This window comes from Lingula anatina, chromosome 1 (assembly GCF_051362555.1).
Source record: "Lingula anatina isolate TDL-2025a chromosome 1, LinAna3.0, whole genome shotgun sequence".
Classification (NCBI taxonomy): Eukaryota; Metazoa; Brachiopoda; class Lingulata; order Lingulida; family Lingulidae; genus Lingula; species Lingula anatina.
The window spans coordinates 21286707-21314032 of NC_141767.1; the positions used below are offsets into that span (position 1 = coordinate 21286707).

The 27326-nt window shown below is 35.9% G+C and overlaps 2 protein-coding genes across 6 annotated transcripts in view; both read right to left on the bottom strand.

Moving 5' to 3' along the window:
- Positions 1 to 171: 171 nt before the first annotated feature.
- Positions 172 to 22476, bottom strand: LOC106168771 (U5 small nuclear ribonucleoprotein 200 kDa helicase). Its single transcript, XM_087002368.1, has 40 exons — positions 22368 to 22476; positions 21359 to 21522; positions 20322 to 20493; positions 19703 to 19892; positions 19065 to 19216; positions 18709 to 18855; positions 17861 to 17960; positions 17414 to 17631; positions 16838 to 17011; positions 16253 to 16390; positions 15590 to 15745; positions 14982 to 15211; positions 14400 to 14658; positions 14020 to 14169; positions 13659 to 13720; positions 13238 to 13418; positions 12743 to 12847; positions 12414 to 12516; positions 11966 to 12144; positions 9443 to 9595; positions 9128 to 9208; positions 8564 to 8754; positions 8068 to 8359; positions 7675 to 7745; positions 7254 to 7528; positions 6819 to 6979; positions 6498 to 6596; positions 6040 to 6168; positions 5449 to 5640; positions 4871 to 5107; positions 4241 to 4594; positions 3924 to 4071; positions 3664 to 3740; positions 3322 to 3409; positions 3016 to 3137; positions 2593 to 2736; positions 2101 to 2277; positions 1583 to 1743; positions 1062 to 1143; positions 172 to 875 (listed from the first exon to the last, which is right to left on the bottom strand). Exons 1-40 carry the CDS (start codon positions 22410 to 22412, stop codon positions 624 to 626), a joined length of 6411 nt encoding a protein of 2136 aa, XP_086858494.1. The 5' UTR covers positions 22413 to 22476; the 3' UTR covers positions 172 to 623.
- Positions 22477 to 24023: 1547 nt separating this feature from the next.
- LOC106168774 (sodium/potassium/calcium exchanger Nckx30C) overlaps positions 24024 to 27326 on the bottom strand; it is a 31004-nt gene continuing 27701 nt past the window's right edge. For all 5 annotated transcript variants that reach the window (XM_086998833.1, XM_086998831.1, XM_086998832.1 and 2 more), the window contains one exon: positions 24024 to 26798. In XM_086998833.1, the coding sequence (XP_086854959.1) occupies positions 26558 to 26798 (241 nt within the window). In that variant the 3' untranslated portion in view covers positions 24024 to 26557. The remainder of the gene's footprint in view (positions 26799 to 27326) is intronic.

Genomic DNA, 27326 nt, shown 5'->3' on the forward strand with positions numbered 1-27326 from the left:
GTAAAGATTAGGTAGACCCACTTCAAGTGCCCAGCTGTGCGATTACACCCAACCCAACAAACATCTCTTTTCCTGAGCCATTTTTTTAGGGGCTGGGAAGTTACATGAGAGAATACAGTTATGGAATGTTTTTTTTTTAACAGTTTCAAATAAAAGAAAGCAAAACAAGTAAATTTCTAAAACTAATGTTTTAATATTTTCAATTCTTTACAAAAAAAAAATCTATAATGTACAGTGATCACTTCATTACTCCAAAATCAGTCAATTGCTTTGTATTTGTATTGTCTACAATTGAAATTTATTCAGACTTGATTTGTTAAAGAATAGGTACATGTCATAAAAGACATGAAATGTCATTTTGGAGTTTGTAATCCATTTCCTTTAAGAAAATGTAACAAATAGATGGAGATAAGAGTGCCATCAACTTCTTGTATAAATAGAAATACTTTGGTTCCTCTATCAAAAGCTACAAACAGATTGGATTGTATGCTTTTCTGCTGATATTCAAATTCTTTAATGTCTTTCCTTGCTTTAAACACTCCCATTATTGTTATCACTTGGGTCAAAGTACTTTACATATCTTATCCATATTGTAATCAAACCAATACACTGTGCGAAGTCAATTAATCGCTCTCACTTCCACTGTCCTCGCTTCCACTCTCTCCCTCGCCAACATCAATGCTAAACTTGTACTCTTGGTCACAGCCCATGTAGGAGTCACTCATATAGTACAGGACATAACTGTGTTTACCAGGAGAGGGCGCCACGAAGTCCAACTTGACCTTGGCCTTCTGTTGCAAAGTCAGGCGTTTGATGGAGATCAGAGAATTGGACTTGGGGTCACCAATTACAACCCACCAGCCTTCTTCGCGTTTCTGGAAAAGACGAAATACATGTGATATAAAATTTAAGAACACTAGGGAAAGGGTTTCCTTAAATACTGGCAACCCAAACTGTAACTATGCATCTGAAAATTTTAATTTAATGAACACAACATTTGTCCATCTGAGGTGTAGTTTACAATTCGCAATTTCTATAATGTTTTCTAATTCTTTTATTACCTGTGGGAAGAAGGGAGCAACCACTGGGCCTGCAATTTCATCCTCCCTCTCTAATGTTACTGCAACATTCACTGGAGATCCACTATAATGCAGAATAATGAGAAACTGATAAGTATTCCACTTTGATTTCAAAACAATTTGCAGACATGCCGAACACTTTTCTATAACTTTATTTGACATTATAATTCATACCCTTGAAAATTAACATATTTTGTTTTTTTTTAAACTTATTCATAAAAAATTATATTGAGGTTTACACAATGGCATCATGAAGGAGGGATAAGGGACAATAACAGTTTTAATGCATTCAGCTGTCATTGGCCTAAAACAGCGCTTAGTCAAGACCTAACGCCAGGAAGTAGATTATTTCAACAAATTATATATCTTGGAGATAAGGCAACAAACATGTCTCTCCAATTATGTGCTAGCTGCATGACCTGTAACTATGGGTGGGAAAACAGCAATCTATTTCACAGAGTAAGTCTTAGTACAGTTTTAGTCATTTCCTGTGTCATCCATACCTCTTAACATTGTCCTTCTCCTCCACTTCATAGGTCATTTCAATGTTGGGATATCTATTACAGAACCTGGCCACATCAGCCATTTCTGTCTCTGACAGACTCAAGAGGGTGTTCCTCTCATCATCTTCCATTTCCATCACATCAAACACGGTGTCTATGTTCTGAAGTCAAAATCATTAATACTAGAGAATGCACTGCCATGTCATTTCAAATTGCATACGGGTCTCCTAACTTATGTTAATGCCTGGCATCCATTCTATAATGTCTGGCATTCATTCTATAATTTGGATAAATTAATAACCGTTTTTTTTTTTTTTAGAAATGAACTTGTTTTTAACTTTTTAACTGTCTAGTAAAAAAGAATTAAAATTTTCATTTTCAAAACGCAGCCACACTCAGTTCCAGCAGATCTTGACATATATAATTTAATCTTTAAATGTGACCATAAACAATAAAATGCAAAAAAAAAAAAAAAAAAAAAAGATTTTGAACAACATGAAGAACAGTTTCACCCTCACCTTCTCTTGGCATCTCTTGATGATTTCTGCAGTAAAATGTGGCAACTGCTTCAGGTAGGAGTCCTTGCCCCACATAGCCTGAGTGACCATCTGGGCCAGCTCCATGGCTGCTAGGGCAGGGGACAGCCAGCCATTGCTGGACAACACATCAACACAGGCTTGGATCAGACGGATAGCCTGGAGATAAGAGTCAAATGAGAACATTACTTCTAGATATAAATAAGCACCTACCCCTCTCTCTCTACCTTTGTTTTTTAATAAAAGTGTACTTTCACCACAACTAGTCTGACATAACTAGTATGAAATCACTTTATAAATAATAAATTGGCTGCACCATATTTACATAGACAAAGTTGATGAAAGTTTACAACTGTTTGGGTCTACACTTAAACATTACCTTTATTTTTGTTGTCTTAGTTACATACAACAGATTTAAAAAAGGCCATACCTCACATGGTATTAAAATCAGAAATTGAGAAGGAAGTAGCATACCTTGGTGAGAATATCTTCAGTGTCAGACTGCAGTTCGGCAGGAAGCTGCATACGTGACAAGTGAGCTTGTAGGAGGAGGTTGGTCTTCACATGGGGATCGGTGTACTTGGGGTTATTGATCTTGTTGGGCAGCCGGCTTCCAAGCTACATAAGGAAATAAAATGATATATGAATGACATCATTTATGTCTATGGGCAAAAATATATTTCAGACTTGTGTCTATAAAGAATGCCTTACAGACTAGAAAACTCCTGCATCACATGATCAACATTAAAGTTACAAATGGTAATACATTATTGTTACACAGGACACAAAAACAAAATACCTTCTCACAAGCAACAACACACTTCTCTTCATTGAAAATGTACACATTTGACTCTACCACATAACTGTATGTTATATTTCTATATATTATGTCAATACCTGTTTGAGAATATTGGCCTCCCTGTGTCGTATTGGAATGCTATCATACTCTGCAGCATTGGAGATGATCTCAATCAGACCTTTGATCTTTGTCTTGTTATTGAGAGACATGCTGAATAATTCTGAAATAAATCAATAAAAAATTTGCCAGTTACAGTTACATAATTTTTTAGCATTCTTCCCAAAAATAACTGTCCTTAGTTGAACATTCCCAGAAAACTTTTATAAGCAACACTACTACCCCCCCCCCAAAAAAAAAAAATTTAAGCATGAAAATTTGTAAATTTTAAGTATACTAATGCATACCTATTGTGGTGTAATTGATGTAATAGTAGGCTGCAATCATTCCCAAGTTCAGAGGTGACACGTCCATCTCATCTTCTATACTGATACACTGCAATATATGAAGACAATTCTTCAAAAACAGTCCATTTAGCAAACAAAATATTAAAATATAAAACAGAACATCAGCAAACTGATTTGGGACACTAATTTGAGAACATGTACCATGCATGCAACATTGTTTGAGATGCAGTCTTAAAACTGTAATGGACATGCAATAATATACATATACGACAGCGTTATCTGTGACAGCAAATTTCATTCCCAGCACCATGTGATAACTATATGCCACATTGCCAAACCTACCTTAGACTGTTCCAAGTCATGCAGTGTGTTCTCCACCAGTTCAGACAGGTGATCTGACAAATGACGATGGCTCACACCTAAAATATGTTTTAAAATAATAATCAATCAAAAGTACATTGCATTGTACAGAATTTTTCTCCTTATATTAAAAACAGTTCCTGCCCAATGAACCTCCACTGTCTATAAATAATTTCCTTTACTGTTCTTAGATCTTCTTTTTTGCCTCTGTTAAAAAAACAAGTATTAAGTATCCCACCTACCCTGCAAGTTGTAATAGTTAGGATTCTGCGCCATCCTCCTGTAGAGGAAAGTCCAAGTCAGGTAGTCCACAGCATCCTGTTTGTTCTCAATGGTCTTGGTGACAATCTCTGCATTGAAGTGGTCATGCAGGAAGTGGTCTAAGTGAGACTGTAGAAAATTGGATAAAATGAATCTTTAAATGAAGATAATGGAGATTCTTTTTTTTTTTCATTATTTAAGCTACAGTTTAACTTCTCAATGCTTTAGACAAAACCCAATTTTTCACAAAGAAGGCACAATAAAGACCACCACATGGTTCTATTGAATGCAAACTCACCTCAACTGGTAAAGGCTCATACAAAAACTTCTTGAAGAAGTCCTTCTTGCTGCTTTGACAGAGAATTACAGCCTTTCCAGCATCATCTTCATTAGGTCTGTTAGCCCGTCCAACCATCTGCAAAACATCCGTTACAGGGTAGTCTTCATAAGCATGGATCTTGCCATCATAGAACTGTGAATCCATGACCACCACCAGGTGGCTGACAACCTGAAGAGCCCAACACAAGCTTCGAGAAACAACAACAACTTGTATGGCGCCACTGGTGAAGAGCTGCTCCACAACCCTACGCTCCACTTCGGTCAGTCCCTCATGGAGATAGGCCACTCCATTGCTTATGGTCTCTTTTAAAGTCTGAAATCATTATATAAGCAAAAAATTAGCAATGCAAAAGCTAAAATGTTTCAAAAGTAAAATTCCACCTACAACTGTGCATTTAAAATACTAATTATAAACCTATTATCTTGTTTCTTAACCAATGATAAAAAGAATGGTATACTATTCCAAACTTTAAAGTGGTAGAAAATGTAAACGAATGAAATAAGCTTAAAACATACAATAACATACAACAATTTTCATAATGCTCACATACTGCTGACTTTCTTTTCACAAGTTCAACTTCATTTTTACCTTGTCTGTTAATTTCTCCAAGAAGGGTTCCAAATCTTCCTCTTTTACATGTAAAAACCTGCTCGGCTGTCTGTCTGCTGCGGCAAATGTCAGTATATCAATGGCGGTGAGGCGTGTCTGCTTACGAGATGGCACAAACACCAGGGCTGGTTTCTTTGGGGAATGTCTATTGATTGCCTGGTATGCCGGCTTTGCCATAGCCATCAGTCTAGAGGCATTGTGACTGATGTTGAAACCCTGAATAGTTATTATTAATCATTAATACCATAAATCATATTTTTACTACTAGCAGCATTCATCTACTTTCTGGAATAACAAAACTGATAGTTTCACTTTATTAACTTGCTCGAAGACTGACACATTCACAAAGGATTTATAAAATTCAAGCCATTGGAAACTAAGACAGTTGGGATGATTCTTAATCTTTTACAGACTTCTTGAGACTAATTTTAAAATATCAATGAAATGGCATATTTATGCAAATAGAAAAAAAACATGCATCAACAACATAAAACTTCTGTCAAATGGTAACATATATCTGACCATTTTGACAAAAAAAAAAAAAAAAAACTCCTTACCTGTATGTGCAACTCCAATGGCACAGGCCTGACATTGGGATGGAAGTTAAAGGTGCCAGTTGTGCTGCAGCCCAACCACTGGGCAATGTCCTTAGCATTAGACAGGGAGGAGCTGAGGGCAACTATACGGATGTTTCTTTCTATCTGGGAGGAAATGTACCTCATTCTGGAGCAGACAACTTCCAGTACAGGCTGCAATTATGCAAAAAGATGAAGATTTTGTTAGAGTAGATGCATGTCAATTTTCAACAAATAAATACTCTGTTCGATAAAAGCTTTTCCAAACCTGATCACTTAATTTTAGATAATCACAATTCAGTAAACTTTTATAATTAATTTCAATTAGTACTTTTAAATAACACAAACAATAGAAGCCTCTGTGTTGAAAGGCAGTGAACCCTTTTACATGCTGGCATTTGCATGATTTGCTATTGTAAAACATCATTAAGGCCCATAAGGGCCTCTAATAAAAAAAAAAAAAAAAACTAAATTCTCCACTACAATTATTTATCCTAAAGAAAATGGAACTCCATTTTTTGCTACTGTTTTTTTATTTTCATTTTTCTTTAGAAGGCTCAGTTTTAGACATACCCCATCCTCTCCTCCAATCAGATGCAGTTCATCCACAATGAAGAGGTTGACATTCTGGACATTCTTCCTCTGTTTCCACCTCCTGGACAGCACATCCCATTTCTCTGGGGTACTCACTATGATGTTACCCTAGAGAGACAAGGCTTTTCATTAGTTGCATCACATTCATCAGCAGTGTAACATCCACTATAGATTATTTATTGGTTTACCGCTACATTATCATAATTACAAAACACTTGAGTAATTATCATGAAAATTGTACTTTTTAAATGTATTAGAATGAATAATCAGTTTTGGTGCTATCAAAATTTTGGTTTTATCAGTTTTGGTGCTAGTTGATTTTTTTAGGTAGATATAACTTGTACCCACCCTAACAATTTACCATTACAAATGGACACATCAATTCCTTTGTCCTCATTTTGTTATGTCTTACACATTTTGCTGTGTAGTAAACCTACCTTGGCCAGTAGCTTGAGATCTGTGGCAGTCTCTCCTGTCAGCTGAACAACCTTCTTTCCCAGCTGGAGAGCAAATTTGTTGTGCCAGTCTGCGTAGATCTGTAAATATTGTATTGAAATACTGTTATCAAATGAACAAATTTAAAACAGTGGTTGGCTTCACCAACAAAATCTATGTAAAAGACCATAAAAGTCTTTTCACTTAAAAATTTTTTTTGACTGCCGAGAGAGGAATTTCAATATCAGATTACTATATAGAAACTGGGAATTCTTATTGGGTAAAAAGCTACTGCTGCTTCTACTACTGAATGTACCAGTTACCTGGTCAGCCAGTGCATCCTTTGGTGTGACATATACGCAGCGTCCCTCTGGACTCTGTGTCAGCATACGCAGGATAGCAAACTCTGCACTGATGGTCTTCCCACTGCCAGTAGGGGCACCAATGAACACATTGTCATCTCCATTGTACACAGTGTTAAACACTGAAAAATGGGCAATTCTCATATTATTTAACACTAAAATATTCATTTCATTCTCAAATATTCTTCTGGAATTCTATTTATGTACTTCATTTAAAAGAAGTAAGCAAAGCAATGGAACATTAGTCAAATTACAGGCATCAGACATATAAGGTAAATGTCACCAAGTCATGTATATGCACAATCCTCAAGCTACAAATGTTATCATCTAAAACTAACACGATTTGAAATATTCAACTCTTGTACATACAAGAAAAAGAATAGGTATTTTCTTTACCTTGTGTCTGAATAGCATTGAAAAACTGGAACTTCTCCTGATACAGCTGCTCAAAGTGGGGGTTCCTCAAGGCAGACACGGGCAGGGGCTGCAGGTCCAACAGTTCTGTAGGGGGCGGCACCTTCTCTGGCAGGATAAGATGGCGGAATGAGACAGGCAGTTGGGTCTCGGCACCTATCCATCTGTCTGACACCACCCGTATGAAGTACTGGGGAGGCAGCGGCTCAAACACAGGAACAAAGAATTTCACTATGTGTTCATCCTGTGCGTATTTACTGGAAATAAAGTAATCATATTTGCAGACATTATATTCTAAACAAGCTTTTATGTATTCAAATGGATGTATTTGTAATACAGTGGCATATACAACAGTAACTGTACTCTTGACAACTAACTGTGAGAAAAATGCAGGAAAACTTACTTTTTGAGTAGGAAATATTCATGATGAAGGATCACTTCACTGTCTACATCTTCTACCAATATCCAGAAAGCCTGAAAATAAAGAGCAAGCATTTTAAAATAATGGCTATATCACTTTAAATAACTTCATAAACTGCAAAATCTGTAAAGTGTACCACTATAGTGAACATGTCATAGTCTTTATTTGCCAGACTGTTTGCCACATAAACACATCACCCAATGAAAGGTAAAAACTTCAGAGGTCACAGTCTTGTGAAAGTTTATATTCATCTATACGTATTAGACACTGACACTTACAAGAGTGCATGTCATATTAAGAAAATTGTGCCGAAATACAAACTTTAGTTCAACTCCAAATACACAGGGCAGTAATGCAGAGATGCTAGCCTCTTACCTCTGAGTGTCCATGCACCTTTTCCTCCCATTGAAAGTCTGGCGTGATGGTCAGTTCTACCTTGAGAGTGGACCGTGTGATGGGCTGGATGTGGACCGCCAGCTCCAGTTTTGGAAACTGATGGACATACTTGTGGATGGTTTTCCCCAACTTGGGCATACGGATCAACTCTCCAATTTCATTGTGGCCCAAGTCGTAGAATCTCTCCCAGGGGAAGTTCTTCTTCTCGATTTTCTTGATGACCTCTTCTGGTATTTTCTTGAACTGACGAAGTGGGCTCATTGACTGCCACCTAAGAAGCATCGTAACCAAATGAATGTATTCCAAATAAGACATTTCTCACTTCTCTTTGTCTAAATGTAAGCCTTTCTGTAATTTAACTAAAGTATGATCAATATGTCAAACATCATACTGAACAATGTTAATGATATGTGTATCTGGATTTGTAGAGAAAGTCCTACAGTGAAAGACTTATCAGTTCATATCTAGCACTTACATTCTCTTGTCAATCATCTTGCAGAGAGCCAGAGCCTTGTCAGCCAGCTGTGCCCAGCCTCTGTGGAGTACTATCTCAAATAGAGCCCTCATCAGCCTCCCTGCAGACTGGGTGATGTACACCATGTCTGCCACCAGGGCAAACCCTTCCAGCTTCAACTGAGAGATGTAGGCCTGCAGCAACACATTCACCTGGAACACAGTGGAATGAGATGCATGAAGGAGCAGGAACTTGCTGACAAGTGTCACCTCTTTATAATAGATGGAAAACATTTATTACGCTAAATTTTGTATCCCACCTTTGATGAAATGTCTGCAACTGTCTTAACCATCCAGTGCAATGACCATGGGAAAAATGATTAAATTCCTCAAAAAATCTTTGTCTAGTTTTTTTTATAATTAATAAAGTTATTCTTTTACACTCTAATGATTATCCATCACTTCTTTAAGGAGGCTGCATTTCCAATATCACTAAACACTGCTGTTTAATTATGTAGGTCCTATTCACAAGACATAAATACTCCTCTTCTTCCCATTTACAAAACATACTACATTCAGACCTTACCTTTGCACTGGGCTCCTCAATGCTCTCTTTGATAGGAATAGGTACCCTTTCCAACAACTTAGCCAGCTCAAGCTTCTCTTCCTAAAATTCGTGAAAAAGGAACTGTTAAAAGCAAAGGCACAACTGGAGACCCACATTTTGGTTTAACATTCAATTAAATAATCGAAACCAAGTACAAATAAGTACTTGCCAAGAAAAAAAATAATTGTTTCAGGCAAATGTTTTAAATAAGATACTAAATATGTACTAATGTACTAAATAGTTTGGAACCAGCTTTACCATCTGTATTAAGAGATGGATTTAGGGAAAACTTACTTCTCTGACTGTGATGTTCCTAAACTCAGAGGACAGAGAAAACACTCTAAACAGTTCAATCTCACTAAGTGTAGGCTTCAGAAGCTGGTTGTAAGTGGACATGGAGTCATTGGTACAGTAGTAGTAGCTGGCAATACGGCCAAGCTCTGTGACCTGAAATAGTTTTCAAAACTCATTTTATTAAATACCATTCAACTCCAGTAAACAGATTTTTAAAAAATTGTCCCCATGGGTATTCACAGAGTTGGAAATAACCGCCCGTCCCAACGTCCTTGACGGTCTAATTTCATACAGGACGGGTAAAATTAATTTGGAGACCGTCCTGTGGTCGGGCCGCACTTTGAAGTCGTCAGTAGATCTGAGCGTGAAACATCGCGTCTTTCTTGATTTTGAGATTCACACATTTACTTATATATAAGTGTTTACAATATAAATCACATGAGCATTCTGAATATAGGAAAATAGGTCAATGATACGTCATTACATCGAGTACTTCCGACTTTTACCGCGGGAAAATTTCACTGCGATAAACCAATAAGTCACGTGAACATTCCAAATATAGGAATATAGGTCAGTGATATGTCATTAAATGACTTACTCTCGACTTTTGTCGCGGGAAGATTCGCTGCAATAAGCCAATCAAATGCAAGGTAACATCGGTAATATGATAAAGAAGACAATATGGTGAGCTAATGTAGCGTAAATTCACGATGCCTTAAATTTTTGCATCCTTTAACGAAGGGTCCATTTTTATACCGGTTAAATTTCTTCCTTGACAAAAGCGGGCCATAAACGGGTATAAACGGATATAAAATTTGACGGTTTTCGTTACATATCAGCCAACTAAACTCTGCTTTCCAACTTGGAACAATCGTCCGCTGCCTCTTATTTTGGTCGTAGTCTTTACGGACCTCCGTCGCTGGTCGCTTTTCATGATTTTTTTCAGGAAGGCCAAGAAACTTTCGTTGCATGTCGGTGCTTCTAAAGACGTAGAAATTTCAAATGTACGCTACATTATTTTCCCATTTTGTCTTCTTTATCATATTACCAATGTCACCACGCATTTGTAACCCATTTAAGTCAGGTAAAATATGCAGTAAATTTATTGGAGAAAGATTTTTATGAAATACTGAAAAAAATTTTTGTATAGTACTAGTTAAAATGCCTTATGATGAAGGAAATCCAAACGTATGCTTTTTTTCACACTTGCTGATACAGCAGAGTGTGAACGTGGGTTTTCCCAGTTGAAAATAATCAAGAATCGATATAAAAACAAGTTGAAAGCATAATCTATGATTCTGCTAATGTCAATCCAGCTACATTCAAGCACAATTCAAGAACTTGTTCCCAAGCCAGCAATAACTCAGTGGAGCACTGGGGCAAGAAGGCCAACTTTCATGGAAAGATGCAAGCCCAAATCTGCTGTTGACCACTTTGAGGAGATTATTGTTGATGTGGAGCAGGGTAAAAGGGAGGGCACCAGCGTTCAGGTGCCAAGTGAGCAACCATCAAAATCTATTGACTCGGGCTACGAGTCGGACTTTCAGATATGGAAGAGAGGGATGATAATGACTACAGTGAATCTGGTGGAGATAATTAAAGGAATTCATTTAGCAAAAATCTCATGAGTAAATGCAGTTTTTTTTTTTCAATTAACATTTTGAAGATTCAAACAGAATGACTTGATCTTTGGTCAAGTGAGGTTTTCATATATCAGGACAGGCACTGTGACTTGCAGTTGACATTCATCAATTTTATTCACCAAACTGATACTGTTTTACTTGCAAGCTGCTACTGCTTACCATGCCAATGATTTGATAGTTCAGTTTTGAATTTTAATGCTCCTTTCATGAAAATTTGCAGTGATGTAGATACTTCAGTTAAATTAAAATACTTGTTCTTCAGTACTGACTGTATTGACTGTGGTGCATTTTGTTTCTGTCAAAAGGTTTTGCTATAATTTTGTATTAATAGATATTTGGCATGGTGCATATATATATTTATTATTTTATTTTATTTTATTTATTTATTTTATTATTATTATTATTATTATTATTATTTTTTTTTTTTGCAATCCATGATGTATGGGTGGGGGGACAGACCATAACTGAATATAAAAATAAATTTGATTCTTTGGTATCAAGACAGCACTGGTATTATGAGTTTTATTTATGAAGTTTGAAAGAAAACAACATTCAAAAATGTCTTGAATTATTAAATTTAGTCATACATGCACATTATTATCATAATTCTCTCGATTTTATGAGGACAGGTTGGTTTATGGTAGGACAGGTAACTTTCAAGAGTAACCTGTCCTGCTGTCTGGTTGAATTTTAGGAGGAGTTTCCAACCCTGGTATTCATTTGGGGTATCCCATGATGCAATTACTAATTTCAAATAATATAACAATAAGTTATCTTATACAACAAAAACATTGACCAATTATCATTTAAATAATGCTATAACTAGTTTGAATCAATTTTCTTCATCAATAGCCAAATCAATAACCAGATAGTGCCATACCTGAAAATGTCCAGATTTCTTGTCATACTTCATCAGGTTATTTTTATCTATCATCATGGCTGCCGTGTGGACCAGATCTTTCCTCCTCTGCTCCAGCCAGGGGTCATCCTTTAGGTCATCATGGGCTATCCCGTACAGGGTGGGGGCCCTCAACATACGGATATAAAGGTATGTATATCCTGGATAAAATAATAATATAATATCATACAACACATATTTCACCAGATTTCTTTTTAAAAACTGCAAGGTCAGAAAGTTTTTAACCTAAAAAAATTGAGATAACAAATGCAATTTGAAAAAAAAAAAAAAAAAAAAAAAAAAAAAAAAAAAACATCAAATGGACTTAATAAAAAAAAGCCACAATTTACGATCCAAAATATGAATATATTTTTTCTTTCAAAATATTCTAAATCTAATGTTTTAGGGTGAGTGTTTATTTCTTACTTACCCAACCACTGTACTGCATCCTTCACTGTTTGCACCGTTCCCAGGACAACCTCTGCATTCAGGTTGTCTGCCAACTTGGCTATGAACTGGCTTTCTATGGGCAACTAGAATAAACGTTTCTTCTATTATTTTTTATTTTTTGTTTCAAAAATATGAATAAGGTACAAACTTTTCAACTCACTGAACTATTTAAACAAGATTAATCAGTCAAAATCCCGATTTGTTCCTAATAATCATTTTTCTTATTCACATGTTTAAAAAATTGGAATAAATCAAATTGTCAGCAATAAATCTACAAAAATGTCACTTAAAATAGACAAAATGTCTCACCTGTTGATTCATGAGGGAGAGATAATACTGCAGTTCACTGTGGTTGGTGATGAGGATACCTTCCCCCTTGGTGTCATACTGAGGACGACCAGCACGGCCCATCATCTAATAACGACAATTATGATAAAAATAATAATATTTAATCAAAACAGATGTAGTCACCATAAGAGTGAAGTGTGTGACCAAGTAGTGTAAATACACTATTTTAAATACAGTCTGCAGTTTCAAACCATAATGAAACCAACTCTAATGCACTTGAAATCACCTTCACATAGGGCATAACTAGAAAACTGAAGTAGTTTGATGTTTGTTGTTGTTGTCTACTTTTCCTAAACAACAAATCCACTCCAGGCCTTGATGATGATGATGAATGTTGATATGTTATGTTGTCAGGTAGTTCTTCTTTTTCATCCATACAAGTAGGAACACAAACAACTTTCTGACATCCCTTCTCTTATCCCAATCACAGTGACAACATATCAGAGTACAACCCACCTGCATGACATCCAGGGCTCCCAGTTCCACCCATCTTCCTTTCTCTGGGTTATACACCTGGGTTCCCTTGATGATGACCGTGTGTGCAGGCAGGTTGACCCCCCAGGCCAGGGTGGCTGTGGACACCAGGACCTGGATGTGACGGTCAGCAAACAGATCCTCCACCAGGGTACGGTCAACTCTGGAGAACAGGCATGATAGATTCAACATGAAAAATATTCAATTTATATACATTCATTTAGTATTGGAGTTTATGAAAAAAATCTTCACTCAAAATTTTCTAAGTAAATATCACAGTATTATCTCTTTTACAATTCACATATTATATGACATTTTGGATATAAAACATCTAAGTAAATAATTGTTGAAAAGTCTTACATAAAAAAACTTACAAAACATAGACGTCAATATTGTTTCTTACCTTGTCATGCCAGCATGATGAATGGCAAAACCATAGGGAAGGAGATCTTTCAACTCCAAATTCTGAAATAAATAAAAAAATCTGGCTATTATGACAGCTTACATCAGAGTTTTTATATCCCTAACAAACTTGCAAATTCTAATATTCCTAAGGTCATATATTCCAAGTTAAATTCAAACTTTGTTTGAATTTGGAATACTCCTAATTAAAATGAGAATTTGTCCCATATAGGATAAAGGGGAGGTGGGAAGGAGTTAACAAATGATCAGGAAGAAATCTGAAGAAAGGGGTATTGGCACTGTACTGTCAGGTGAGAGAAAACCAAACAAAAATGTCTCTATTGGTTTTCAGGTTCCATTACCTTCACTTGCTCGGCTTCCCTCCTCAGAATCTCAGTGGATGCAGAGCCTTCTTTCAAGAATGCACTCAGTGTGTCCTTCTCCAGGCACATGTCACGAATGGCACGTGCTGTCTTGCCTGTCTCTTTACGAGAGTGGACAAACACCAATACCTAGACAATAAGTAACAAGTCGAAATAAGACCCATCATAGGGAGAGAAATCATCAATTAGCATTATCTAATTCTACTTCTCTCTTTTAGTTATTAAGCTATAACTAGCATGTTGCTTAAATAACACAGTACAAAATACATAAAGAAAACATGAGTTCCTTTTTTGGTGCATTCTACAGATTTCACCAACATATAATTCATTTAAAATGAAATACTTTGCACAGGTCTTACCTGATTTTTCCCAGCATGTTCCATGACCTTCTCATACACAATGTCATTCATGACCTGGAACCTCTTAATGGCCTTCTTCTCTGTGACACCCACATACTGCTGTTCCAGAGGCACAGGACGGAAACTGTTGTCAAAGTAGAAAAGTCCTTTCTCAGGGTCCACTCTCAGGAAGGTGGCCACATCTTCGTAGTTAGGCAGTGTGGCGCTGAGACCCACCAGCCTCACGTCCTCCTGGGTTGTTTCAATGTTACGGATTGTTCTGGAAAAGAAATACAGAAAACAATGAGACTTACATGCAAATAACATGTTTCACTACATAGTATTTTCCCCTCCATAAATTTTTCATCCAAAAAAACTTTTATCTTTTGGAAAAGAAAGAAAAGTAACTGGATACCACCTCAACTGCATGAGCTACACTGGTAGAAAAAGAAATGCATGAGCTCAATATCATTTTTTTAAATTCGTAACAGAAAACTACATAAAAATTCTTTATATTTTCTCAAAATACTTCTTTAAATAAACAGAAATATTGTTCCATGGATCCAATTGAAAAAAAGATCAAAATCTGCCAGAACAACTCACCTGGACACCAAACACTCCAACACAGGCCCTCTCTCATCATGCAACAAATGGATCTCATCAATAATCATAAGCCTAACCAGCTGTGTGTAGATTCTGTCCCCTCCCTTCCTGGTGATGATGTCCCACTTCTCTGGGGTACACACTATCACCTGGGTGGCCATGATCTGCTCTCGGCTCAGCTGGTGATCACCTGATAGTTCCGACACTTGGATGCCATAAGAACTCAGCCTCTGTATAGGTTAATTCAATGTGTGTACAATTTATTTTAAAAGCTTCAGCCATCAATAAGGAATTTAAAATAATGGACCCCATTCCAGTTAACATTAACAGCAAATAAAAGAGAAAATGAGGATATTGTCTTCTGCATTAACTTGTTACAGTAGAAACATGTTGTGTCATCAATCTTGCTTACCCGTAAAACTAAAGTTCAAATTCTGATAACCAATAATACTGTTCAGAAACTTAACAAAACCTGAACTTTTACTAAAACCGCTTTAATCTTACTGGTCTTTGAAATGTGACTCGTGGCTACAGAGAGACTATGTAAATAACATATCAGTCACACCTTATCATAGTATTCAAAGCAATGACATAAGTTGTCCCCTTACCTTGGTAAAGCTCCCAGTCATCTCCTGTACCAAGGACCTCATGGGGGCCACATAGATGATCTTGAACTCATCAGTGTTGATGGTGCCATCTGGGTTGATGTGTTTGCCTATCTCTCGCAGGATGGTCAGCAGAGCAACATTAGTCTTACCAGCACCCTGGAATCATGGGCAGAAATATATTACCATTATGTTAATATCTATCCATTTTCAGTATCTCTAACATATGTATGACTCCAGCATATACAGGTAGGTCTAAAATAAGATACTGTAAATCTATGTAGTATGATCACCAACATTTCACCTGGAAAACACTTAATATAATTATAACTTTTTTAATAGCTGTAGGAATACAGTATAAACCTTTTACATGAAAAAGTCTTCAAATATACTGTAATCCATTGCTATTCCTTCTGTTTCTGTACAGCCTAATGGTTTGCACTAGTCTGTGGTAAGCTTAGAAGGGTTTGAAAAACCATGGTACTTAGGATCTGTTGTACTTCCTCTACATAATTCATTAATGTTTTTTTTTCTTACTACAACTAGAAATACATCCAATATACCATCAACACATAAAATATTTTGGGTCCTAAGCACCCAAGACTATTTCATGTAACTGATATAAATACCAAAATAAAAAAAACAAAAAAACAAACAAGCACTTACCGTTGGTGCACAAACAAGCAAGTTCTCATCTGACTCCAATGCAGCATTGGACAGCCTACTCTGGATTCTGTTCAAACTCTTGAACCCTTCAAATGCCGGCTGGGCATACTTGGGCAAGCGATCAATGGGAACTCTGGTCTGGAGATATCAATAAATATAGTTTTATGAATTCCTCAGCACTTTCCTCAACGAATTCAGATATTAATTTTTTAAACAAATTTCTGTCAAGATCATTACTTGAAAGGTATCTTTAAAATACATTAATATGTGCCACAAAGAACCACAGCAAAATCGCAGAAATAAATACTAAAAACCCATAACTGTAAAGTGTTACTGATTCCATTTTATCTAACTTAAAATAATTGTGCCAGCATAAAAAACTTTCCAAAAAGTTTCAAGCTATACCATCATCCATTATTATTCTGTTTATGTAGTCTAATGGCACTCATTATAGAAGGGTATAATATTAGAAAAAAGTCAAAATTACTCCCCTACAAAACAGAAAGCAGTACTTTTTTCAGTACAGAACAAGGAAGTATACACCCATTGGTCTAGTAACCAAGAGCAAAAAGCAATCTTATTTACCTCATTATTTTCGTAAGGTTTTGGCTTTAAGGCAGGCACATGGACCTCTTCATAACCTTTCCTTTGTTTTCTGAAGGAACCATCGGGCAGCTGGCACCTCTTATTGGCCATCAGGTGACTGCCCATACCAAACACCAGGTCCTCCAGGTCAAGCAGCTGGACATTACCAACATCCTGGAGTACAGAGATTGTCATTTCTAAACAAATTCAGGTATACACATAGGAATACTCAGTCAGTTAGTTCAATAGTCAATCTTCTCAGGAAAAAAAAGGCCTTAATTTTTCTTTTAGGACCACTGTATCCATTTCTCTTTCCGACACACACCAAACAAAAGAATATATGAGAATTTGGGAAGAACTCAAAATCATGACCCATTTGCAACTGATGTTTCACTATATTTTGATTCTTATCAAAAATGTTACCACACTGACCTCACTACTAACTTTGAATTTTAAAACCTTTGTGTACTTGGATCAGATTTTACCTTTCCCAAGCAAAAAGGGTTCAACACCCCTCTCTCACCCCCACTTATAGGTTTGAAGCATTAATGAAGTGACTACAGCCAGCACCCTTACCTGTCTTTCATCTGTATCCATGGCCTCCAAATCAGCATCAACTCTCGTTTGTCTTTTTGCTTGGCGCCGTTCTCTCTCCTCCCTGACAAGATCTTCTTTGTCTGTTTCCTGAAGGGTGTGTAGAATTTTCGACAAATTCGCATCAGAGCTCATCTTTTCCTCAATTTTTGCTCTTTCCTCTTGGCTCTGGGCCTGAGCAAGCATGGTGCAGAACAGGACTGAAGAAAAGTGAGTGCAAAACATTGTGATTCTAACAAATCAATTCCTCTGCCATTTTATCATTATAGAAATGAAAAGCTGCAATTTACTGTTTACATAGTTTACCACATATTTTGAATATTTCAATTTATCAAAATCAACAACAACAAAAATATAATAATATTAAGAACAATAACGTAAAAGAGGGGCAACATATATGAAAAAGATGTTTTGTAATGACCAACTCACTCATTTGTCTATGCTGTCTCAGAACTTTGATGAAATCAAACTGGTTAAAGCCTAGCAATACCACTAACTGGTTCTCAGCCTCACGGTCATCAGAGGAACTCTTAAATAGGAGAATTAAGATCGATTAGAACAAGTACTTCATATTCAAAAATCAGAGATCAAGAAATGCTTTCTTTAACTCAAAAAGATAACACAACAATAACATCTATATACAATCGTACTGCAGTATTTTTTAAAGCAAGTTTTAACTTATCTCAAGAAAAAATTGTCACAACTGCAATATTCATAAACTTAGATAACCAAAATTCAATAACTACTGTTTTCCTCGAGCATATGATCCCACAAAATGTAATCATTGCAATTTTCTATCAAAACAACAGTTTTTTCAGAAACTCCATGTCCTAGCAACATCTAGATTAAGGCTTCGTTCACATGGAAAGTCTATTTTCTAAAAATCTATTTTCTATTCGCGGTATCTTATGATCACGGTCTGTGCCCTGAATATCCCGCGGCGTAATTACTGGCAGTGTGAGCCAGTTACTTATACAAAGCTGTAATTGATTCTCAGCTGTGCTTGCATTCTATAAAATCTCATCCTCCATTGCTGCATCGCTTGCCATCAGATCATGACGGTTGCACTCGTATCTGTACAGCCGAGAATTCATTACAGCTTTGGAAGTAACTGGCTCGCACTGCCAGTAATTATGCCGCGGGATATTCAGGGCACAGACCGTGATCACAAGATATGCCGCGAATAGAAAATAGATTTTTAGAAAATAGACTTTCCATGTGAACGAAGCCTAAGTGCCCTAATAGGTGTAGTTCAAACCTTTTTAAAATTCTGTTACCTTTAGAATTTCCAGTACTTCTCCAGCCTTGGCCTGTGCCACCATTGGGTCATCATAGTACTTCCTGAGACTTCTCTGCAGCCAGAAGGCATCTATATCTCTGGGATGCAACTCCTTCTCTGCCTTGGCACCACCTTCCACAGAGAGCTGTAAAAATAAATACAACAACTATCATCTTAATCTAATGCTTCATTTAAAATTAACAAATTCCCTTCTTAAAAAAAAAACTTTTTGGGGACAAAAACATTACCATAATCTTTAAACAAATGTTTTGTGTTGACACTCAAAGCACATTGGTCTTATGAAGTAATAAAAGAAGACCACCTGAAGAAAGGGCTGCAATGTAACTGACTTACACTTGAAACCAGTGTAGCATCTACGTGTGCCTCAACTCCTTCGTCATCTTCATCCTCACTCTCTCCTCGTGCCTCACCAAAAGCATCCTCCTCATCCTCCTCCTCAGACTCATCAAACTGGACATTGACACCAAATGTTTCCATGCTGTCATCTGTGGTAAATAGATATTATGCTTATATAAAATCAAGTGCTTATATTTATTTTAGTCTTTCACATCTGTTACAAATTTACCAACTAATATTTGCTTGGCTTCTTTTCAGACACTGAAAATACCTAGTAATCATATTACATATCATTTGATGTGACACCTTTCTGGGACAGAACTTGCTTCGTGTTGCCAAACTTAGAATAACTTCAGAATTTGTCAAATTAAAAACATTTCAACATCAATGCTCTTAACCTTTTTATTTTATAATACTTGACTCAAACTAGGGCAGCAAACAGCCAATTGCTTAAACTATTATAATATGACTAGGAAAAATGTTAAATATTTCATCAATTTAACCAAACATTTCATTATTTTGTTTACAATTTTCACTTGGATAAAGTCATCTTCCACTCTGACTAAGAGAAACCCTGTCCTAGAGTCATCCCAGAAGTGGCTTTGAAAAACTACACTGTATTTCAAGACCCTCACCTGTCTGCATCTTCTCTTCACTGCCCCAGTCACTGATCTTCTTCCCAAGATTCACCAGCAGAGCAAACCTTTCCTCCTGCATTTCCCCTAGCAGGGCCTCCACTTCTTTCTTCCTCTCTTTATCCTTCATTCTGTCATTCTTCAACACAGCCAAGACTTCATCGGCAGCACCACACAATACATCCCTGGGCTGGAACCAAAAGAACCAAATATTAGTAGAAATACTCACTTCATGAAATAGATGGACATTTTTTTTCATCATTTAATACTTGACAAGCCTTTTTAAGTGTTAATTATCTACATTCGCAAAATAATTCTCAGTTCATTTTTTGTTCCAAATTCTACCAACTTCAACTCCAGCCTACCTTTAAGTCCAAGGTAACCTGTTCATTACAGCTTCATTACATTAAAGAAATATACTGTTTATGTGACAACTTAGTAACAAAGAAAGACATCTTTAGAAAATTTAATTTTGAACTTTCATTTGCAACATAAGTCTACCTCATCTCTGAGTGATGATCCCTTCAAAAGAAGACTTTGGCAACACATTCCTTTCCTTCATAACTTCTCATCAAAAACATATTTAATTTACCTACATATTAACAAGACTCTAATGTACCTGATCTCCAAGTGCACTCTGCATAATACTGAGCAGAACTTCATAAGTCTGCCTGGTCTCTGGTGTCTTGGGTCTGTACAGGATGCCCACCATCTCATCTATCCCCTCAGACAGCAGGGACTGACCCTTCATCTTCAACATGTCCCGCTGAGCTTCATCACGCTTTCGACGCCTGATTAGAGAAGGGCAAATGGTTTACAAATTACAACAAACTCTATCTAAAAAACCCCAAGCCATCAAAATTGAGTTATTTTTTCATCCCTTTTCTTCCCGTCATTATTCCTCTCTTTTCAAATTTTCAACAAAAATCTGTAGAAGAAAAGTAAAAATATGTGTACTTGTAAATTCATTCTTGTCAATCACATAAACAGCTATATTACAGTAGTTAATTTTTAATTAAAATCATTCACCATATGATTCAATGATACAGTAATCACAAAGGCCACAAACTTTTTTTTTCGGATTAAAAAGAAGTTATCACTGTTGGTTAAGCACATTAAACATCACAAGTTTAACTTAGTTGACCTTAGTATGAACTCACAGACATGCTGAAACTTTTCAGAATGGCTGGACATTTGTACAGGCAGTAATGAAAAATTTGCCGGACCAAATAGATTTTTGTTGGACCGAAAATCACCCTATTCGTTTGAGACAGATACTACCAGTACAATTAGGTAGACTACTTTGTTTGTGAGTGTGATAGGCTTGAAATGAAGGGGAAAAATGCTTTGGGTTTTATATAATTTCATTAGTGAAGTATGTCAAATGATGACTACAAATTCAAAATTGTGGTTCTTAAAACTCATGTCGGTCCTTTGGACCGAACAAGTCCAATTTTTTACCGGGCCAGACAAATTTTCCCAGTCATGACCGATCGGACCGACAGTTTCAGCATGTCTGAACTCATGCATGCTCATGGATGCTACTTAAGAGACATCATAATAAATTACATAGACTCAGATAATTCAGCTTTCCAGTACACTTTTTTTTCAATTCAGTATGGAACAACAGGCAATAATAAGGACTACATTGCTTACTTTGCCTTCCTTTCTTCCATCTGTGGTGGTTTTGTTCTCATGGATTTATCTCCCATCTTAGTTCCCACCAGTTTGCCCACCAGGGACATGACTTCTCCCGTGGCCTCATCTCTGGCACGCCGGTCAATGAGCGACCGATCGACTTGAAGTACAAGATTAGAGTTCTGAAAAGAAGAACCAAGTGACAAATTATATTATAGAATATAAAATAATACAAATAAAGTAATGACCTCAAACTTGTTGAGGAAGAGGCAGGTTCGAATGTCTATGTTGAGCCCTGACAATCCATATTTTACAAAGGTTTTATTGCTGTATTTCAATCAATTCAAATATAAGGATGTTTCTTTGTAATTAACTTATAAATCTTGTTCAAACATTTTCTACACTACTATATTGCACGAAGTCTGTACTGGTCATAAAACTATGCCCCAAATTGATAAAAAGCTTCACTCTACTGCTTTGGGTGACACACAGGTGCAATGTAAGTGAGACAGAGGATACACATTATTATTTGGACACCTTGTATCTTAAATTTACCTAAGCCTTTCAAACTGTATCCCAAAAATAAGTGCTTAAAAAGTTATCAGGAGTCCAGAGAGGTAGATTACATTTTATTTGGATCAGCTGCCGCGGAGTAACCAGATACTTAACTAAATATTGCTGCAAATTGTGAAAGCATGCACATAATGTGCATAATGCTTTAAGCAGCATCATCAATATCAGCCTTAACCAAATGCAAATCATTTGTTGCTCAGCGTGCTTTCCAATACTCTCGCAAACATAACATTATCATTTCAATCTGTACTCTGTCTGTGAAGTGTAACTGCAACTGTAAGACCAGTCACAAGTTTTCTTTGTGGTTCTCATTAGCGAGTCATAAACCCTATCTATTACCTCAGTGAGTGATCACCAGAAGTAATGCGCCACTATTACGCCTCTACGTCTGCAAATTTGCAAGCAACTAGTTTATTCTACAAGTGCGTGATCCATCTTCATGAAAAATACTTACCGCTTTGTATTCATATTGAAGCTGACGGGCAGCAGCATCCGCCATGCTGCCGGTAAATTAAAGATGGCGGTGCACGTACACAGAACGTAACCACGCTATAGTGGGATTACAAAATAGGACAGCAATTATTGAACTAGTTATTCTTTTTGTGTTTTTGTACGAATATGAATCACAGGAATTGTTTGAGATTTGAATTTAGACATTCGATTAAAAAAAAACATGTTGATCTGGATTGTGATCTGGATGTGATTTATGATTGCTTTTCACATCGAGTCGCACCTGTAGCAATAGGTGTAATTGAGACTTCATTCGGGTGTCCAGTTTATAAAAGGGTGAAAGGGTGGCAAAAAGTACATCGATGTAAAAAGAACATCTGTGTTCATCATAAGGAACTTTTAAAGCCTCACACAATTATTGTGAATCAACGTTATCATTATTTCACACTCAGGTTGACAAAAATGTGTACAATATACTACTTAATTATAAAATCCACCAGGGTAGATGGAGAAATATTTTGAATAGCTTTCACTTTTCATCAACTATCAGCATACCAAGACTGCTTTTGTAGTTTATTACTTGTCAGATAAGTTTTGAAATTTACATGGAAAAGCCCATTGACAAGTTTAAAATAATTTGTATTTTTGTATTTTTATTTTTGATGTAATGGCATCATATTGTGTGAACTAATACTACATTTGTGGTCTTGTGCAATTACCAAGTTTCATCCATATCCGATCCTGATTGCCAAAATTGTGGATGTTTGAAATGTCAATTTAGATACTCTGTGGAGTAACTAAAGAGTGTGTGTACTTGGTTGATTGCACCCAACACAGTAGCAATAAATTTACCATGGTCCATCAGAGCCTGCAGGCATGAAAACAGCTTGCACCATATCGATTTCACATTTTAATTGGCTCCATAGATGCGAGACCTATTTTACTGATTTTTTTCTTCTTTGAAAATTTAAGTTGAATAACCTCCACTTATTTTTTCAGATATTGCCATATTGAAGGAAGATGTACAAAATCCAAAATTAAATAATCATGTCATGAAAAAGGAAAAAAATCATTATCATTTAACTTAAAGAACAGAATACGATCTTATATTGGGTAAACTGATGTGTACTTGGCAAAACTCTGCAGTATCATCAGGCACTATTGAGTTTCATAAGCTTTCCGGGAAATACCAAGTAAGATTGCATTCTATTGTTATCATGTAATCATGATTTTTTTTTTTTTTTTTTTTTGTGATATTCTGATTGATTTTTGAGCCATAGAAAGGGACACATATTTTAATCAGAGGACTACAATGTCAAATGACAGCAATATTTCTAACTTCCATGTTATTTTGGAGAACATTGAAATGAAGGTATGGAATCATATAATAAAACAATTGCTTTTGCTTTTGGTCAGTGTTGTTTGGCAGACCTAAGAAAAATGATATTGAACTTGACTGCATCTCAGTGGATATCACTATTTTGAGGTCTGCAGAAAAAAATATCTACCTCAGCCAAAGTCAATAATTTTATATTACCACCTTCAAGGGCAAACTGCAGTTGTTATCACACTTACAGGTAACTGGTGGCATGTACAGGGGCAGTTTTCTGAGGCTCAGAAGGGACACTGCTTCGGAAAACACAAACAAAAAATATTCACAATAGTTTTATATTCCTTTTAATTAAGATCGACGGTGAATAATAACAAGTACAATCTTCACAATTGTTAATTCCACATTCAATAACAAACACTGATTGTCATCTGCCATTCATACTAAGTACTTTTCTTTTAGCATTATATAAGATTATGCAAAAGTGCATACTGTAATTAAGCCCATAGACTTCAATTATGCCAAGAGGCACCTTTACAATTCAGAGGTATCATCTACACCTTAAATAATTGATGAGAAATTGACAATTATAAAGTGGCAGGAAATGAGACCAATACAATGCTGCATACACTCATGCCATACAGACATTGCCAGCCCACTGTTTTAATGTCAAACTCATTTTAATTTCTACCTGATGGGGTGTAGCTGAGAAAGAAACTTCTTACCTTATAATCAATATTCACTATTAATTCCAAATTAAGTGCTGTAAAATAATATCTCTTATAGTGATTAACAATGATAAACCTTTCTTGCATCTTTTATGCAAGATTCCGAAATGCTTTCAAGGTATGATCAACTATGACAAACACTGAAGCTTTTCAATGCCAAATGACTTAATCTAACAGGATATTAGATATCCTAGAAAAAAATTGAAAAAATTTGCCACGGTGATAAACACCTCAGATAAGCATGGAACGTCTCTGACTACAAGTATGACTGTTGCACAAGAAGCATATAATTATGAAAGATCACACTATCGTTCTCTATCAATAACTGGGTACCATTTGTTATTTATCATGGATTAAAACATTTTTATGAGTAGAACAGTTAGGATATTATTCAGCAGAAATGGCAGTCCATATTATAGCACAGGTAAACAGAAAGTGGGACATTTCACAATGCTCGTCAGGGTGGCTGTACAAGTTATGCAACATATTTTTAATGCAATGTACAGTATATTTAAGCTTTGCAATGTCTTAAATAATAAATTAGTTTAATGTACATTAATACACGGTGGTAGTATTCTGGAATGTGATAAATCTAACACATTGAAACTTATAGCAACAATGTTCACTATTTTGTAAAGGTTGCTATTAAACAATAAAATAAAAACCCCTAAAATGTTTGAAAACTATTAAGACATGCAGTAATTCCAATTACTTGCACTGTGCAGCATTTCATGCTTAAACATCTTGTGTAATATATTTTGAAATATGGAGTATTAATTGTACATCTTAAAAAAAGCTTTCACAAATGGTATAATTATTATTGGTGTGGATACATTGGAAAAATTGCCATACTTGGTTGTCTCCCCCCCCCCTCTCCCACTATAACCCTGTAAAATGTTACTTCTTGTGTATTTATTCAAAAATAAGAACTTATACTGTATGCTCCTGATGCCTTAATACTGAAATCTTAAATAATAAATAACTTAAAGATAATATTACACTAAAAAGAAAATTTTAAATCCCCCCAAATCTTAAATTATCACAGATAGGCTGGTATCACTTAAATTTTGTCCTACTAGTATAAACAACAGCACTTATCAAGTAAGACAAATTCTTCATGCAAACATAAAAACTGAAAGCAAATTAACTCATCTTAAATTTACTACTGTCAATAATTCTGTCAAAAATCTGATCAATAAACATCAGTGAAAAGTGAGGTACATGTTATGATTTTAAACAATTAGGCAAAGTATCAAAGCAGGAAAACTAAAGCAAATATAATGCAAACAAATCATTTTATAAATAGAGAAATAAGTGACAATTTCAAATTGTTTCTCAATATATCAGGAAAACACTAAATATCAAATACTGTTGAGAAAAGATTGTGCGTGTAATCTAAACAAAACCTTAAACAAAAAGAAAACACTAAAACCCATCAACAAAAGTAGTTGATGTATCAAGGGAATAAGTGGAATGAATATCTATATGTAAGTATTTGTGTACATGTATATATAATACTTGTTGATAATATATGTATTAATATGACGGATCCAGAGCAGAGGTCATGTTGAACCCCATCAGCTTCAATCAAAAAAAATTAAAGCAAACACATTTGTTTGTCCCCCCCCCCCCCCCAAAAAAAAAAAAAAAAAAAAAAAAAAAAAAGAGTTTCAGAGGTGTCAGAAGCTCACGCTAATTATCCTTTTGTTGCTAAAATCTGAAGTTGTGGATTCCTAAAATAAAGGTGCATTTCCCCACAACCTCTAGAACTCTGATAGTGAGCCAACCAGCATTGTCAGTAATATCTTGGATCCACAACTGGCCTAGACCCCATAAATGCTGACTAGTCACAAAGGTTAAAATCCGCAATGTCATACATGCTGGATTGTATTATGATAAACTGCATCACAAACAGAGATTCTATTTCTCCATATACATGTACATGAACTACAAATAAATTATGCAGTCACAGATTGTCTTTGTCATTTGTCTTACTCAATATAATTTAGAATTTCTATCATGATGTCTTAAAATATGGAATAGATGTGACGGCCTTTGTTTTAGCATTTTAGTATTACCTTCATTGCTTATTGATAGTGAGACAGACCCAAACGCCACTATTCCATTATTTATGTATCAAAATGGGCATTGAAAAAACCCTAAAACAAGCAGCACACTGGTTGCCAGAAACCCACTATAGAGTACAAACATGGCTACCCCGAGGCCTTTACTCATCTTCCACTTGAATGCTGCTACAGAGCAGACCACAAATAACAACATGAGGAAGAGGAGGACCACAGAGCAGTAGAGACCCTGGCTGTCCACAGATATGGGCCGCCAGTAGATTATGGCACTCAGCAGCCATGGGAATGGTAATCTGGAAAAAGAAATACATGGTATTCAGTAGCAGACTTCAAGTTAAGTGTCTGTATGTCTTATTAGGGGATCAGATCTAGAGCATCTTCTTCCAGGAATGGAGCTATCCAGGTGAAAAGCTTCCACTCTGGGTTCACAATATAGTCTACACTTCAGATATCGGAACATTGGAGGCAAAACACATTTTCAATATAAGCTTTTGACTGAAGAAAGGTTCCTGCTTTATTCTTAGTACATGACATGCTATAGCTGATGAAATATCTATTTCTTTTACAGAATGTATAACTAATGTTCCTTTAAAATACAATCACATTCAATCCAAAAAGGAAAGAGTTAAGATATTAAGCAATCCATTTATAAAGTTCTTTCACGTGTATGTAAATGCATACTGACATGTTTGATTTAAGGATAGTCTGCTAAATAGCATGTTTTCATCATATTTTCTATTAACTGTCATTTTTACATTATCTCTAGTGTTTTAAAATCGCATCCGTCTTTTCATTACAGATACATACAAGATTAAAAGGGA

Coding starts and splice junctions, on each gene's coding strand:
- LOC106168771 (XM_087002368.1), bottom strand. CDS start 22,412: ATGGCGGATGCTGCTGCCCGTCAGCTTCAATATGAATACAAAGCG. Junction 20,494..21,358: donor ATGGAAGAAAGGAAGGCAAA/GTAAGCAATGTA, acceptor TTCTCTAATCAG/GCGTCGAAAGCGTGATGAAG. Junction 5,641..6,039: donor TGATTGGAGGAGAGGATGGG/GTATGTCTAAAA, acceptor GCATAATTGCAG/CCTGTACTGGAAGTTGTCTG.